Source organism: Pholis gunnellus (assembly GCF_910591455.1).
Source record: "Pholis gunnellus genome assembly, chromosome: 7".
Classification (NCBI taxonomy): domain Eukaryota; kingdom Metazoa; phylum Chordata; class Actinopteri; order Perciformes; family Pholidae; genus Pholis; species Pholis gunnellus.
In genome coordinates this window covers 2,033,047-2,050,423 of record NC_136533.1, presented here as the reverse complement: position 1 = coordinate 2,050,423, position 17,377 = coordinate 2,033,047, and the positions used below count along the sequence as shown (strand labels likewise).

The following is a 17,377-nucleotide window of genomic DNA, read 5'->3' as shown; positions in this document are numbered from 1 at the left end:
CTCTCAATCGTGGACTGGACGAGATGGCAGTAAACACTCCGGAGGCGTCACAATACTTATGATCGAACGCGTTCCGGGGAAATCATTACATCTTGATGTTCATCGTGAATAAAACGTCCGTAAATCTGCTCATAAATCCTAGAAAAACAGCTCAAGAGAATCGTCACGTTTTAAAGTTTTGATCCAGCGTCTGTTCATCCTGGAACTGTGAATATTTAATCCTTTCATGCTCTTATTGGGGCCAATTTGCCAAAATGTGAAGAAATATCTGCTCAGATTATAAGCGGGGTTGAGCTCTGGGCACCTCCAGCTTCCCGCTGACGAGCGAGCCGCCCAGATATGAGCAGCAGCGGTGTCTTTTAGCCACTTGTTGGCATCGGCGTCACTCCAGCAGTTCAGTTCTCCACTTCACTCCCAGCAGCCCCGGCTTGACTCCCCGGCTGGTAATTACCGATATCTGTGCTTTCTATCTTTGTCGACTCATTTAGTCAATTAGAAAGAGTAATGATTAGCTTCTCTTAGCAAATCGGCAGTTATAAAATGGAGTGTGTGTGTGTGTGGGGGGGGGGGGGGGTTACTGGAATTGGCTTTTTGTCAGTTGGAGCTCTAATTTGAATAATTGATGCCCATTCAGGGCTCCCGGAGCTGCCTGAGTGGGTGTGGATGGAGAAAAAAAAGAGGTTTTTTGGATGGCTGGCAGCCTCGGAGGTTTAAAAAACAAAAAGCGTAATTACAGAACTCAAGTTCCCCCGGAGGGCTGCTCGAAGAGACGGAACTACGTCGGGAGGCAGAGGGGACAAAGAGCGATCAACAGCAGAGCACTTCACTCGTACTTCACGGCGATGCATACGTACATGTGTCCGCCTGTTCATTCATTAAACCAGAGAAACGTTGGAACGCCTCCCACAGGTGATGCAGCTTTGTCAAAGTTTGCCGGACTTTTAATCCTTTGTGATCCAAGTTCTGTTATTTCATCATTTTCGGTATTTTTGTCATTTAACACCTAAATCTTTGTGTGATGAGAGAAAACGGTTTCATTTTTTAAATTCTAAATCCTTTTAGCTCCACTTGTGCTCGATGTGCTTCGACTCCTTCGTGGGCTCCTCTGTCTGAGCGATCGGAGCTGAGGCTACTTTTCTTGTCGTGGAGTTTAAAGTTGGAACAGCTTATAAATGAACAGCTGTTACGACCCCGTTCATTCATTTTGGTTGCAGCCGCGTCACATTTCCAAATGAATGGCTTTCAAGGAGCCGGGTTTCCTAAAAATGACGTTCCCGTACAAGGAAGCTGCATCGTCGGGTATGTTTCGGGAACGTTTGTTCTCCCGTATCACGCTGGTATTTCACAGATGTAATCAAAGAGGCGGTCGACCCGGGAGACACTTATTACAACTAAAAGCACTTCTTTTAACCCAAACTGTGATCTTTTACTAAACTGAAGTACTTTTGTTGCCAAAATCTAAATGTTTCTGAGAATGTAGTATCGCAACGGCGAAAGCGTCAAGAGTGGTGGAAACATAGCGAGGATGAAAACACAGGCCGACGTAGAAACGTGTTTTTGGTTTGCAGAAAAGTTAAAAGCCAAAATGTATTCTTGCAACTAGCGTTCTTAAACGGGACCATTCAAATATTGGTTAGAGATGTTTTATCAACATTTTACAGCCGATTGAAAATAAGTTTGCGTTGTGTTTCCGTGGTAGTTTAGAAGTCTTATCTTTATTTTGTATCTGTATTTTCTGAATAGTGAATTCTGTAGCATTCTCTCTCCTGCTCTATTCAAGGATTCAAGTATGATTTGTCATTAACAGGGTCGCTCAATGACATGCAGTTGTTGCCCATTTGACACAAGAAAAACATGACAAAACCAAGAAGAAGTTGTGCATTTTGACTGATGTAAACACAGAGCCTGGAGTCTGATCTCCTCCATCAGAGAGCCAGTGTCCCCTGAGTTAAGGACACTGAAATGTAAACAGAGGTGAATTCTGTTGTTTGCGTTCATCTGGACGCGAGACATTTGAAATAAGTACGAGTCTATTAAGGCTGTGATCATCACTCAGTACTTCATGCCGCAGGATGTGATGGAACAATCAAACCTCCAGGTGAAGCAGCCGTGACGCTTAAGCTCGTACTGGTCTGTGTGGGTCTGATGAGACGGGTGCGTTTGAACTGGGATCAGGGTTAAAGGAGCATTACCAGAGCCGGGGGGGTTGGTGGGGTTGGTCACCTGTCGCGTCCGATCTTCTCCTCGGCCGAGCCGTCTACGCCACGCTGACACGGGATGTGACGGGAGCTTTTACCTCCCCCAACCCTTCGGGGTGATGGGGAAAGAAGGAGGAAGGTGACACACACGATCACCTGCCACTCAGCTTAATCTCCTTTCCACACCTCTTAAGGTGAAGTGGCGTCCGCTCCACCGGTACCCTAACCCCAGCCGCTCGGCGAGCTCCACCCACCACGACTCCTGTCAACGGTCATCAGAACCAGACAGCTGGAGGGGGTTTGGTGGATATGGTGCTGATCGTTTACACTTGAGCCACATCGACTGTAAACACACAAACCTGAGTCTGCCCCCCCCCCCCCCCCCCCCCCCCCCCCCCCCCACCACCACCACCCACCCCGCCCTCGGCCCCGGAGCGGCGCTGACAGCAGCCTCGCCTCCAACGCGCTCGCTTCATTTAGCAGCAACAATGTGTCTGAACCCCGACAAGCTGTCGCATCGCTCCCCGCTCCCCCGCGTGAGGCCGAGCATGAGCGCACATCTGACCGTGTTTAACGGCACGGTGAGGGAGAGCCGCCCAACCAAACGCCACACCGGGTTGGGTTTCCTCTTCTTTCTTTTTTTTACGCTGCGTTTTGGCGTTGGGCTCCCTGCCAACTATTTTCTCGTCCGATTTGTCTTCTGCCGTAATTCGATTCAGAGGAAGTGGAGGGTGTGAGTGAGTTTTTTTGGGGGGGGGTTGAGCTCACAATGATGACCAGAGATAAATATGGCAGCTTCCATCACAGAGAATTGATTTGAGTAGCCGTCTTCACCTCCATGTTTCTGTGCTGCTGTTGTTCATTTCTTCTTCTTGCTGAAATAGAAATGAAATGCAGCAAAAAGTGCAAGAAAAGCTGCTTCTGACACAGTCAGCTGTTTGTCATCTGATTCTCATTAATGATAAAAAAAGAGTTGGTGAATTAGTGACGCCTTCTTTTCTCTTTTTGGATAAAGCAACAGTCTGAGGTCAAATCCACTAGAATCATGTAATTACACGGGCAAACTCCTGTAATCTTTAGAGCCATTTGACTCACGTCACAGGGTTCAACTCTCAATAGTGTCGGGTACATTTTTAAGGTGATTTTGTTTGTGCATTAAAGTCTTTGTTTTTGATGAGTCTTTATTTTTCAAACGAAACTGAAGTCAAGTCAGGAGGGGGGGGGGGGGGGGGGGGGGGGTCTTCTATTTAATGAAAGCGTAATCTTTGAGACGGGTGGAGAGGAGAATAACGGCTTCATTAAAAATCTGTGTCAGCACTTTAGGTCAATTTTTGAGCTGAATCAATTATTTCATGATTTTTTATTGTTTTGATAATCGATTCATCGTTTGAGTCGCTGTTTCTCTTTTTATCTCCTCCCTTTCCCACCAAACCCACAGTCAGTGTAACATGAGAGCTGCAGAACTGATCAGTCAGTTGTATTTCCTGCCACCATCGCTGTGGCTGCACACGAAACTGATCGTTTAAAGACAATGAGCTGCTCAGATTACAGGACAGCTGGCATCGAGCCTCAGGCCGTCCGTCTCTACGTCCGTCTCTACATCCGTCTCTACGTCCGTCTCTCCCAACTCTACGTCCGTCTCTACATCCGTCCGTCTCTACGTCCGTCCGTCTCTACGTCCATCTCTACATCCGTCCGTCTCTACATCCGTCCGTCTCTACGTCCGTCTCTACATCTGTCCGTCTCTACATCCGTCTCTACATCCGTCCGTCTCTACGTCCGTCTCTACATCCGTCCGTCTCTACGTCCGTCTCTACATCTGTCCGTCTCTACATCTGTCTCTACATCCGTCCGTCTCTACATCCGTCCCTCTCTACGTCCATCTCTACATCCGTCCGTCTCTACGTCCGTCTCTACATCTGTCCGTCTCTACATCTGTCTCTACATCCGTCCGTCTCTACATCCGTCCGTCTCTACGTCCGTCTCTACATCTGTCCGTCTCTACATCTGTCTCTACATCCGTCCGTCTCTACATCCGTCCGTCTCTACATCCGTCCGTCTCTACGTCCGTCTCTACATCTGTCCGTCTCTACATCTGTCTCTACATCCGTCCGTCTCTACGTCCATCTCTACATCCGTCCATCTCTACATCCGTCCGTCTCTACGTCCGTCTCTACATCCGTCCGTCTCTACGTCCGTCTCTACATCTGTCTCTACATCCGTCCGTCTCTACATCCGTCCGTCTCTACATCTGTCTCTACATCCGTCCGTCTCTACGTCCATCTCTACATCCGTCCGTCTCTACGTCCGTCTCTACATCCGTCCGTCTCTACATCCGTCCGTCTCTACGTCCGTCTCTACATCCGTCCGTCTCTACGTCCGTCTCTACATCCGTCCGTCTCTACGTCCGTCTCTACATCCGTCCGTCTCTACGTCCATCTCTACATCCGTCCGTCTCTACGTCCGTCTCTACATCCGTCCGTCTCTACATCCGTCCGTCTCTACGTCCGTCTCTACATCTGTCTCTACATCCGTCCGTCTCTACATCCGTCCGTCTCTCCCAACTCTACGTCCGTCTCTACGTCCGTCTCTACACTCATCCGTCCATTGGTCCACTGAAGACCTGGCTGTGACCACAGTCCCGGGGTCTTAATTTGTCCACGGAGGGGCCCAGAGAGCAGCGAGGCCCTCGGCTGCTTCAACATGAAAGCAAGCTTTTCTTGCCATTTCATGAGTGAGGACACACGCTCCTCCCAACGACTCTTTATGTTCCCTCAGGATAAACTGGTGCTTGTTAAATAGAGGTTGTGGGAAGTGGAGGGGGTTTGTAATGAGGGTGGGGGGGGGGGGGGGGGGGGGGGGGGGGGGGGGGGGGGGGGGGGTGGCAATGAATTGACAGATTTGGGGAACAACGGGGTTTAGAAGTTGTGCTAACAAGTGCCGTTGTGCAGAGAAAGCTGCCTCTCATTACAGAACAAATGGAGTAGAGTGGAGCTGAAGAGAGGCGCTGATGTTCTCACACAATACACGACCACATCCTGTTGTCCTCCTCCACAACCTCCACCCCCCCAAACCCCAACCTGTTCGGAGGAAATACTCAAAAGCTGTGTTTGTTGTTTTATAACATTTGAGTTAAATGTATTTATTTATCTTTGAGCTTCTAGCATTTTGTTTTACTTCATTTAATTTAATGTACTATTCTTAAATATACTTAAAGTCATTTTGCTGTCTTGGTTGGTATTTTTTCTATGTATTAATATATTTTTATTTAATATTAGATTTAATTAAATTGTATTCTATTTCATTTGATGTAACATACCAGATGTCATTTTTATTATTTACCATGTTTTGTTTATTTAATTCATTTCATTTCACTCCTTTTGTTTTATTCCCTCTACTTTTCATTATATTTTCTATTCTATCATTTTTTATTTTCCTCCTATCTGGATTACTTGACACATACATTTACATAAATGTGTTTGGTTTTATTTATTTTAATGATTAGGCTCCTTTGTTCGCTCATGTGTCTCGGTCTGAATTATCTTGTAAAATGATATGTTCTACTCTCAGCAGTTCACCTTCCCGGTGAAGTCTGGTGATGATTTTAATAACGGTAATCGACAGGAGATGAATCAGTATCCTCCTCTCACCTGACTCCCCTCTCTGCAGAGACTCTGTGCTGCTTCTATTTAAACCTGAGACCGTGGAGAGTCGGGAGCACGCCGCGAGGAGCTCGGCGTTGGTACTCGAGGTGCGGTTGGTTAGGGCCCGAACCAGCGAAAGGCTTTTATAAGACAACAACTCATTAACAGACAACCTCCTCGCTTCTTCCCTCCAGCGACTGCGAGTGCCGTTTGGAGAGGGTGCTTTTCTCTTTCAGCCGCACAGACAAAAGCACAGAAAGTCAAGGCTGGTCGCTCTGGGTACTGATTGCATTTTTTCCCCTTTTTTTTTTTTTTTTTGCCAGAGTGCCTATTCAGACGAAGGCAAGAAGGGAATGAAAGCTTTACAAACATTAATGAAGCGCTCAGCTAACAGTTTTCTTCTTTGTGGACTCTCCTCCTGCCGGCCGTATGAGTAGTGGAGGAGGAAGAAGAGCCCGAGCAGCGCTCCGTTTGATTGGTTGACTTTGAGGTCAGCGTGGATAGTTTGGCTGCTTCATCGGTTAGTTTGGTGAAAACAAGCAAGTTGTCAGAGCGAGAAAGAGAAAAACCGAAGACAGAGAAGCAGCTGGAGCGGTTCTTCTAAGACGTTTTGTTCTTTTTTCTTTTGTTATTTCTTATTTCACCTCGTTGGTTTGTGGAATGACGTTTTGAACCCAATGTGCGTCACCGACACCAACATGGCCGTTACCTCGGCTAGCTAGCTAGCTGAGCTGTGTTCCACACACACATGTAACGTTGTCTCATGTATGTTTTATCCAGCGACTCTTCATCAGCTGCCAAAGAACCAGCGATGCTCATTGTTGTTGATGTGAGGAGGAAACACACGGGCACCGAACCTTCAGAGAGACCAGCGGTCCCCGACCTTTTTTGCACCACGGACCGGTTTGATCTAAGACAATATTTTCACGGACCGGTTTGCTGTAAAATGATACGATCGACATGAAAACAAATATAAAATGCATAAATAGATACAACTCACAATAACGCTGATTCAGTGGGAGCCCTGAGCTGGTTTCTCTGCAACGAGACGGTCCCATCTGGGTTAATGGGAGACAATGACACCCGAAGTGTGTTCCTCATGTCCAGTCTACTGCGGTTAGTTTTGATTGCCGTCACTGCAGAACATCCCGCTTCACAAAGAGGATGTTTGAAATGGAAGCAGGGTTTTCAGTGCTTTAGTGGTGATCTCACGATCTTCAGCCTGGATTTTAATCCTTAACACCAGCAGAGTTGTTGTCTCAAACAGACTTTTAAGGCCACCGTCATTTACAATCTCCAGCAGCTTCCTGTCGCCACATATTCTGCAGAGCGTCAGAATTACTCCTGATATTTAATTAGAGTCCTGATATCGTCTGTTAAATGAAGCTTTCATTTTCTTGGAAGTTGTCGGCTCTTCTTCTGTCTCCTTGGCGGCCTTTCCCTCTTTGCAAAGAAGCTCTCCAGCAGGTTTTTACTCATTTCCGCTAGTTTCTGGGCTTAATTTTTGAGGTAACGTATCACGTGACCAAGACGAGCGTCTTGACATGTCACGAGCCACAGGCGGATGAAATTGGGAGAGAATCCGCAAATTTTTAAAAATAAAACTTCTTTCAGACTCTGATAATCAATAAAACGGAAATAATATAATATTTATTCTTTCTGTGCGGCCCGGTACCGGACCCGGTCCACGGCCCGGTGGTTGAGGACCGCTGCCTTACACCGCTTTCGTGTGTCGTCTTTGTAGTTATTGTCAAAGTCTTATACTTAAACAGCTTTACACCAAACTTTGACTTTATTGACGAGGAAAATAGTTTTTAATAGACAAACATCATATGAGTAATTCAAATGGGATCAAACTAATTATTTGTCTCTCGCCGTTGACCACCGTGCAAATCTTTTTCCAAAATATATTTCCATGTTGCTCCACAGGAAGGGGCGGGGCTTCACCTCTATTCGGTATAGCAAAGATGAAACTTTGCTGGTTCTCTGAAAAAGTTCTACTTGAAATGGGAACTTTTCTTGTCGTACTTGAAGAGATCGTAGTGCGTTTCTGAATCATTTAACGTGTTCTAGATGTGTGGGCCTATGAAAATGTGCACCTGTGAAATGTTGTATTGTGAACACATCAGCTGCCAAGATGTGTTGAGGGGAAACAAATAGGAGGGTAATATAATGCATTATGTAACCGGTGCTGTTCTGTTCCTCTAATAAAAAGGACGAGTGGTCTGTGCTCCAGTAAAGATGTAAAGATGAAGATCAGCTGACGGTCCTGTGTGTGTGTGTGTGTGTGTGTGTGTGTGTGTGTGTGTGTGTGATTCTTCTCTCTTCAGGCCTGATGGGATGGGGACGGTGACCGTGGACGAGAAGCAGAGCTTTGAGGCCATCAGGGGTCGCCTCATGTCTCTGCTGGAGAACCAGATCACACAATTTAGGTACCAACACCTCCTCAGCATCACAAACAACTCACATCTTGAACATTCATATATCCATGCAAATCGTTTATATATCCATGAATATTGTGTATATATACATGCAGATAGTTTATATACATGCAGATAGTTTATATACATGCAGATAGTTTATATACATGCAGATAGTTTATATACATGCAGATAGTTTATATATGTTTTGTTTTGTTTGTAATTCGGATCAACTGACCCTTTAAATGCAGATTGATACATATGTACTGTTTACCTCATAACAATAATGTAATATTGACTGTAATAGACACACAACTCAAGTTTTGAATCTCATGATAGGTTCTTATTTAAATGAATGGAAGTTAATAGCGGAAACGAAACTGTAGCAAAATTACATCTTAACCTCTAAAACACATTTTACAGAATGCTGTGCTGTAAAGTGATTTGACAAAAACCCAAACATGTAATGCCAGCGGTATGCTCCTTTAACTGCATCATAATGAACCCAGGCATTCTGGGTATTTTCAGCCCCATCAGCAGCACACAACAGGTGCAGGGCATGCGTCGACGGCGGCTGATGAGACCTCCCTGCATCTGCGTGCTGCTATTCAGCGCCGCCGCCGCCGTGTGAACGCATTGTGAGCGCGGTGTGAAAGCGGCAGCCCCGAGACCTTGAGCAACACTCGTCTGAATGGACCTGTGCCATTAACTGTCCTGAAGCCCGGCTCTTTAAATCCTTCACGCCTGAGAGGGGCCCTCCATCTGGCCCCAGAGAGGAGAGGAGGGGGGCCGGTCAGGGCCGAGTGTGTGTGTGTGTGTGTGCGGGGGGGGGGGGGGCTGATCAGCGGGAGTCATTACTAACTCACCTTAACAAGAGGCTAATGCTGGTAAACAATGGCTGGGACAATGCTGGGATTATGCTAATGTCCCCCAGACAAGAGTTTAGTTTAGATTAAAGCCGAGCTCAGCCACTAAAGATTCATTTAAGGTTATACGTTTAAACTCCAGCTGCTCGTCTTTACTGCCTCTAACGATTATTATTCTTTCACACAGATTATCTAAAGATTACCTCATCACTGTTTGGTAATTATTCGTCCTTTGGTTTTTACCACCAACAGTCAAGTCTCACAACTAAAGATACACAGAGAGCCACTGGCAGCCGAGTATCATGGCAGTTCATGAAATAGTCACAAAATGTAATCTGTTGGTTTTGTTTACATGGACACAAATTGTCTGCTCAGGATGAAAATATTTGCCAATGGAAAATCAATTAGGATCCTTATTCACATAAATGAAATGCATCCACGTGACCAAGCAACAGTCAGAGCAAGTGACTCCAAAAAGAGGACTATCGGTGGGCGGGAGGGGAGGCGGACGAGTCCTTGAGACAAGACTTTCAACCAGAAGACTGCTGTTCGACACTGTGTTATGGTTTAATGGTAGTTTTGATATAGTGGTTTTGTTGCCTGAACCTCACTGTTGGTTTTGTTGCCTGAACCTCACTGTTGGTTTTGTTGCCTGAACCTAACTGTTGGTTTTGTTGCCTGAACCTCACTGTTGGTTTTGTTGCCTGAACCTCACTGTTGGTTTTGTTGCCTGAACCTCACTGTTGGTTTTGTTGCCTGAACCTCACTGTTGGTTTTGTTGCCTGAACCTCACTGTTGGTTTTGTTGCCTGAACCTAACTGTTGGTTTTGTTGCCTGAACCTAACTGTTGGTTTTGTTGCCTGAACCTAACTGTTGGTTTTGTTGCCTGAACCTCACTGTTGGTTTTGTTGCCTGAACCTCACTGTTGGTTTTGTTGCCTGAACCTCACTGTTGGTTGTGTTGCCTGAACCTCACTGTTGGTTTTGTTGCCTGAACCTAACTGTTGGTTTTGTTGCCTGAACCTCACTGTTGGTTTTGTTGCCTGAACCTCACTGTTGGTTTTGTTGCCTGAACCTCACTGTTGGTTGTGTTGCCTGAACCTCACTGTTGGTTGTGTTGCCTGAACCTCACTGTTGGTTTTGTTGCCTGAACCTCACTGTTGGTTTTGTTGCCTGAACCTAACTGTTGGTTTTGTTGCCTGAACCTCACTGTTGGTTTTGTTGCCTGAACCTCACTGTTGGTTGTGTTGCCTGAACCTCACTGTTGGTTTTGTTGCCTGAACCTCACTGTTGGTTTTGTTGCCTGAACCTAACTGTTGGTTGTGTTGCCTGAACCTCACTGTTGGTTTTGTTGCCTGAACCTCACTGTTGGTTGTGTTGCCTGAACCTCACTGTTGGTTTTGTTGCCTGAACCTAACTGTTGGTTGTGTTGCCTGAACCTCACTGTTGGTTTTGTTGCCTGAACCTCACTGTTGGTTTTGTTGCCTGAACCTAACTGTTGGTTTTGTTGCCTGAACCTCACTGTTGGTTTTGTTGCCTGAACTGTTCATAGTTATTTTCAGGGTTATTTTAAAAAGCCCAATCAATTTTTCCTTAACTTAGCTGAGTGGTTTTGTTGCCTCAACCTAACTTTCGGTTTTTCGTGACTATTTCACTAACTGCCGCTGTGTGCAGCTTGTGTTAGTGTCATCGGCCATGTTCTCGCCCGGGATTAAGATGCGTCTTGGGTGATCCGATCACAAGTGGACAGCTCTGAGTACAGGTGTGAATCACTGGCGCCGCAACGAGAATTCGCGTCAAGCGCCGAATCGCCCCAAACGCATGAGTTGAAATTTTTCAACTTCTGCGAAAAAAAACGCGTGACGCTGTGGCGCGATAGCCTATCAGCGTTGAGATGTTTCTCCTGTCATCACTGACGTCCTGCCGTTGTTGAATCAGGAAACAAATACTGTAGCCGTCTGTGTTCTACCCACTGGTATTTAGGGTTGGTAATCTTGAGTAACTAGTAAGAGTACGCAAGATTTAAAAAATGATCCAACCTAAAAACTGCCAACCGTTCTCCAATAAACGTAGCTCGCAGCACTAGCCACAAAAGTTGCTAAATCTAGTTGTAGCATATCCCTCCGAAAGATGGTTCGACACTTGACTGATGATTGTGCAATTTCTTTATAAATCCCACAAACAACGTAAGAGCTGTGTACAAAGCACATAGCAACAAATATGTGTTAGCATTTCCTTCCCGTTGGCATTACTATAGCCTACACACATAGAGCCGTTACTTATGTCAGTTAAAAAACACACACAGTTATTACAGTTGTTAGTTGTTACAGTCATTAGTTATTAGTTGTTACAGTTATTAGTTATTACAGTTATTAGTTATTAACCAACCTTGTGCCTCTTCGGGGGGGTACTAATACCGTTCCGTTAATATACGTTCTCAACCGTCATATTCTCCGTACTTTACTCTCTCTCTTCGCGCTTCTACTTCCGTTATTACTCTGAGAGCTGCCTTCAAAATAAAAGCATTTCGCCTTAAAACAGGAAAGACATAACAAATTCAGAAAACAGGCAAAAACATGTAACGAGAGGCAACAGATTGCTTGCCAAACATGAATCGGGTTATTTACACTAGTAAAGGAAGTCGCCATGTTGTTCCTTCAGACCTCCCTCCAAAGCCACTCCCCCAAAGTGTCACTATGAACGCAATCAACAATTCTTTTTTAAATGTACTTTAATTCACTTCCTTTCATGACAGAAACAGCAGCACTCAGCCTCCACTGATGCATGTTGACCCGTTCCATTGCCGTCTCCTATGTATTGCCTTTATATACTACTAATCTGCAACAGCAAATACATCTCAAGAGAAACATATTGTTGTACTTTTTATCAACATACTGAGGTTTTTTTCCCGGTATTTTTATGCAGAACTTTCTACTAATTTAGTGTCTGAAAAAGACTTCAGTCAGATATGCAGCTAAAAACACCGCAAATAATACGCAGCAAATACAAGTCAAACTATTGTGAATGTGAACATTGGATGAAACCAGGTTCAAAATTCTTGACATTTTGTCGACATGTTAGAGTCAAAAGTTTTAGAGAGGGAATTTATGGTATCTTTGTTTGTTTTTAATCAGAAAATACTGTTAATAATGTAATGTTTTTATAAATGAGTGTGTGAGAGATGTGTGAACAAACCCTTCTGTGTTCACCTTCAGCACATAGAGAGGAGTGAACGTGTAACGTTTGGTGTGTGTAAGAGCTGCTGAAGTGGAGATTTATCATCAGAGTCTGAGAACAAACTCATTCAGAGAAAACGTCCTTTAAAGAGACGTTTAGTTCAACTACAGACATTTAGAGACATGAACTCATAGAGATCACCATGAAACTTCATCACTCACATCAAGACAAGTATTATTTGTTTTACAAGTTTTCTAAATTGTTATGTTTAAATATGCAAATGAGGCATTATCTAATGGTAACTTTTGGTGAATTTAGGAGAAATCTACAGACACAAACAGACAAAGTAGTAAAATAAATTCCTAAATGTGTATTTTGGGTTTTTCTTGCTTCATTTATTTTGGTTTTCTCTCCTCTCGTCTGGAAGTTATGGAGGCAAAATCGACCAAACATATCAAAATGCCCAGTGCATTAAATAACCGTTTGTTACAGTTCTTAATGATGACAGTAGCAAACTATTTTTTAAGGACTATTAAAAAGGTCTTTTATTTATTTATTTTTAAGAGCTGTCCCACAGTCGCACTGACCCCCTTAATGACGACATTTTTCCAGCTTTTTTTCTGTTTAATCTGATTTAAATTTCCCCTTAAATAGTTTCATAAATGTCACACATGAATTTCCAACATCATTCTGCGGATGTTCATACATCACGCATGTCATTCTTTCTGTCAGTAAACCTGACAGCAGCGTCACGTTCATCAGCGATGATTCAGGCCTTCTTCAACACATTCTGCTCTTTCACATGTTTGTCATGGAAATGAACATCACAAACTCGTGACTTTTACTGGAAGTATGAACTGAATCTTTAAACAACTGCTTGATAATACTTTTTATATATATATATATATAGTGTGAACATCTGCCTGTAGGTTTTTGTCCAATAAATGGCTGACCCGTGTGACCGCGTGCTTTTGTTTATTTAGTTCTGTTCACTTGTCAATTAGCGACGTGAAAACCTCCTGAACCTCCTCGTCTGCGCTCAGACGGAGCCCGAGGTGAGAAACGCTTCCTTCATCAGTGTAATTAGATGAAAGGAGGCAGCCATCTGTTGACGCTGACTGATGTCTTGCTGCCGCTGCTTCCGTCTTCCTATTCTTCTTGTCATTATTTTTTCACCCACACACACACAGTTGTCCTTGACATTGCTTCTAAATGTGATGACCGCCCACGTTTTTACATCTGCAGGTACTGCTTTCCCTTTGGACGACCAGATGGGGCCCTGAAGGCGACGCTCTCCCTGCAGGAACGGGTACGGCAGCACATTTTAAATACAATGGTGCAAACGTCCTGGAAGCAGAGCCAATAATGATCAAATTATCTCTGAATGATGCTGAAAGAAAAGCCTCCAACGTCAGTCATTATGAAGACGTCGCTCTAACTAATAAGTAACTGACGTATGTACGAAACGTTATATTGAGGTACACATATTCACCTTTAACCAGGTGCTTATTAGCATGCATATTAGTGGCACATTGGCTACTTATTACTCTTTATAAAGCACTTATTAAGGCTTTATTCTGCATGATTACTACTTGGCCATTGACTAAGATTTACTAATTACTCCTTATTGGTTGGAAGTAAGTTGGGAAGTTGTTGTTACATGAATTACTATCTTAATGCTTTTCTCAGTATGGGCTTTGTATGGAGAGGATTTCTTTTTTAATAACACTTAATGTTGTTTAGAGAAAACGGCCTTTAAAGATACGTTAACATTTGTACTAATAGGTCTCACCATGAAACGTTCCCGGTTGATTACTGGCATTAAGGCAATCATTTTTTGTATTACAAGTTTTCTGAAATGTTATGTTTGAATATGCAAATGAGTTATTTTCTTATTAAATATGTGCACATTTTCATTCATACCCAGAACATAATTGTGAATATTGGATAAAGTCGGGTTCAAATGTTTTGTTGACATATTAGAGTAGAAGGTTTTCACAGAGGGAGTTTGAGATATCTCTTTCTATCACTCTCAGAAAATACTTCAGACATAAAAACAATCTATTTTCTCCATATTTTTTGCAATAAAATGAAGTATAAATCAGGCTATGAATGACATCTGAACAAACCCCTCACCTTGATGTGGCCGTTGTTCGTGTTGTTTCAGGTTCTGATGAAGGACATCACCACACCGGTTCCTCAGGAGGAGATGAAGAAACTGGTGCAGAGATGTTTGGAGAACGCAGCTCAAATCAACTACAGTCAGCTGATGGAGTACGCTCAGATTAAAGGTGAGCGTTTAGAGAGTTTTAACCGTTCAGATGAGTCCACATCAGTGTTTCAGTATGTTTCTATTACTGTGAGGAAACCCCAGAAGAAGATGTGATGAATCCAGTTTTTAAAATGCTTCATCTACGGTGGACCGGTCTCTGCTGGAGGATCTGGGTCTGTCCACGGTGGACCGGTCTCTGCTGGAGTCTGAGCTGAAGGAGGTTCTGGTGAACCTGCATGAGTTCATCTGGTTTCACCAGAATCCGACCCGGTGGCTCCGATGACGAGCTTAAGAATAACTCTATAGAAATAGACCATCTTCCTTCTGATGGTCTCTTTACTGATGGAGGTCTGATAGAGGATCAGGACTACACTGAGACTGGTTCATATAGAGGATCAGGACTACACTGAGACTGGTTCACAACCAGTTAAAAGTGCCTCACAGTAACATTAAAGACTAAAGTGCAGCGGTCCACAATGTCCAGACAGAGGACTCAGTCATGTTTATCCTGAGGTTGCTAGAATGAATTCTTGGGTTCATTCAAATCCAAAGGGTTCATCCTCTGAGGAGCAGGAAATCAGCAGCATTCACCAGTGAATGATATGGTTTAATCGAGCAGCAAACCTTCAGCTGAGGTTAATGGGAAACATAGTCCCGTTCGTCATGTGTATTATAATGGAGTGTTTTATATCTCTACCCCGGGTGTTTCCTGCTGTGTTCGGACCTTCAGCGGATCTTCAGGCAGCTCCGGAGAAAAGACTGGAGGACATGATGAGACTGGGAGAGCTCTGCATCGAAGTCCTGCAGCAGAACGAGGAACATCACTCCGAGGTATTTGATTTATTTCTATCGACTCCGTTTGTTTCACGCTGAACGGTATTTTTACCCCAACCTCTAAACCTCATGTTTTGACATCATCCTAAAATACACTTTTAGAGTTATTGTTGTTAAAGTTACACTTTAGGAACTTTTCACTGGGAGTCTCCATTGTTGATTTTCTCTACTTTTATTTTAGAGAAATAATTAAATGTTTTGGCAAGGCTGCCAAATTGCAGCACCCAATCTCTCACTGCTTCCTTCTCACTACAGTTTTTATATCCAGGATTATAAAGTGAGCTCATCGCCAAAATAAAGAAACACACGGGTCACTGCTCGGGTCATTTTCTCTGCGCCCTTAATTTCGTGAGCTATTTTGTTGAGTGGCCTCTTATCTAAATGCTCTGAGTGAATTTAAGTTCCCCTGCTGAACGGTGATGCCGCGTATAGATCTAGGGCTTTTATTGTGAAAGGATTGGACGGGAGTAAAGCGGTATGCGCTGCTGTTAATGTCATTTCCCAAATGAGTTTATACAAAGTACTTTGTGGCTGTTTTTGTGTTGTGATGCTCTGCTCACAATGAATATATGATCTCGTCTCGTCACACTACAAAATGGTAAAGTCAAGTTTTCTTTCAATCGGAATACCTTCATGTTGCTGGGATGTATTATATTCAACAGTATATTGTTCAGCAGTTATAATAAAATATGCATATCTGATTTGAATGCCTGGTGAAAGCGGCAAACCCTGCTCTGAAACATGAATCATAATACATCTGGATGGAATAACTTTTATATGACAGGACATCAGAGTTTAGCGGACCTGCTAAAGAAGACATTCGATTTCGTCTTCAGCAGAAACTCTGTTGTCTTTTCTTGTTCTTCCCGTCTGAGTGATGGCAGCAGTCACTTGATCATTTCATTAACGTTCTTGATCACTTTTCGCAGCACTGTCCATTTTCCTCTGTTGGCAGTGAAAACGACGCCCACGGCTCCAAACGCACGGGTGTAAAACTGATCAATCGCAGGTGTCGAGACGTGGCGGTTGTGATCGGCCCTAAGTGGCAGCGTGGCGCTCAGGCATCTGTTTCTGCTCTATTTATAACGCTTATCTGCCGCTGCCATGGTGACTGGTGGATCTGTGCTCCGGGCTTCCGATGTGATGTTGACTACAAGTTAAGAGGCTTTTTTTTTTTTTTTGTGCCGCCGCCGCCGCAAGCTGTCACAATTAAATTTAGAGATGAATCATAGTTGTTTTACTTCTCGCTCCATCTCGTTGTTTATTTATCGTCCTTCGCGGTGTCTTCACTGTCGAGACATGTTTAAATATTCACACGCAAAAATGTTGCTGCTGGACAACGGACGTGTCCTGCTTCTCTGGAAAGTTTGTTGTGCTTTGGAGGTTTTTTGACATTTGCACAAAGTTACTTATTGGAACGTGATTGGCTCCAAACTAGTTGTGATGTCATAACATCCTGCTGGCATGTCCACGTGTTGAATATTCATTTTAAAGTGAGTTCACAGAATCTTTCCTCCTTCAGCTGGTGGATTAGATTTTAAAATTTTTGGTAATTAGATATTCATTTGTGTTTTAACACCCTCAAGATTACAGACACGCATAAAACACACCAACAATGCTTCTCATTCAATAACAAATACAAAAAAGTAAACTGAAGAGAAAATCCTCCTCAGATCACAGCGATCCCTCAAGACTGCAGGATGAGTAACCCCCATCCCCCCATCCCCCACCTGAAACTCACTACCGCAGCTGAAACACCACTGTGAAGACATTTTTGAGCGGAGTGGGACTTTAATCCCAAAGTCAGTCTCTAAATCGCTGAGCTAGAGACTGAAGACCATCTCCCTGGCTTGTTTAAAACTGTGTAGAAACGGTTATAGAATTTACAAAAAATAAATATTAGGAACAAGTCAAAGCGCTTCGTATTAGCGCAGTGACATCCTGAAGTTGTGTGCTTGTAAACTCTG

General features: G+C 43.8%; 1 protein-coding gene across 1 annotated transcript in view; it reads left to right on the top strand.

The window, feature by feature from the left end:
• Positions 1 to 17,377, top strand: part of cadps2 (Ca++-dependent secretion activator 2) — a 152,883-nt gene that overhangs the window by 89,397 nt on the left and 46,109 nt on the right. Inside the window, exons 14-17 of the mRNA XM_079163449.1 lie at positions 8,173 to 8,274; positions 13,550 to 13,613; positions 14,472 to 14,595; positions 15,307 to 15,407. Coding sequence (XP_079019575.1) covers positions 8,173 to 8,274; positions 13,550 to 13,613; positions 14,472 to 14,595; positions 15,307 to 15,407 — 391 coding nt within the window. The remainder of the gene's footprint in view (positions 1 to 8,172; positions 8,275 to 13,549; positions 13,614 to 14,471; positions 14,596 to 15,306; positions 15,408 to 17,377) is intronic.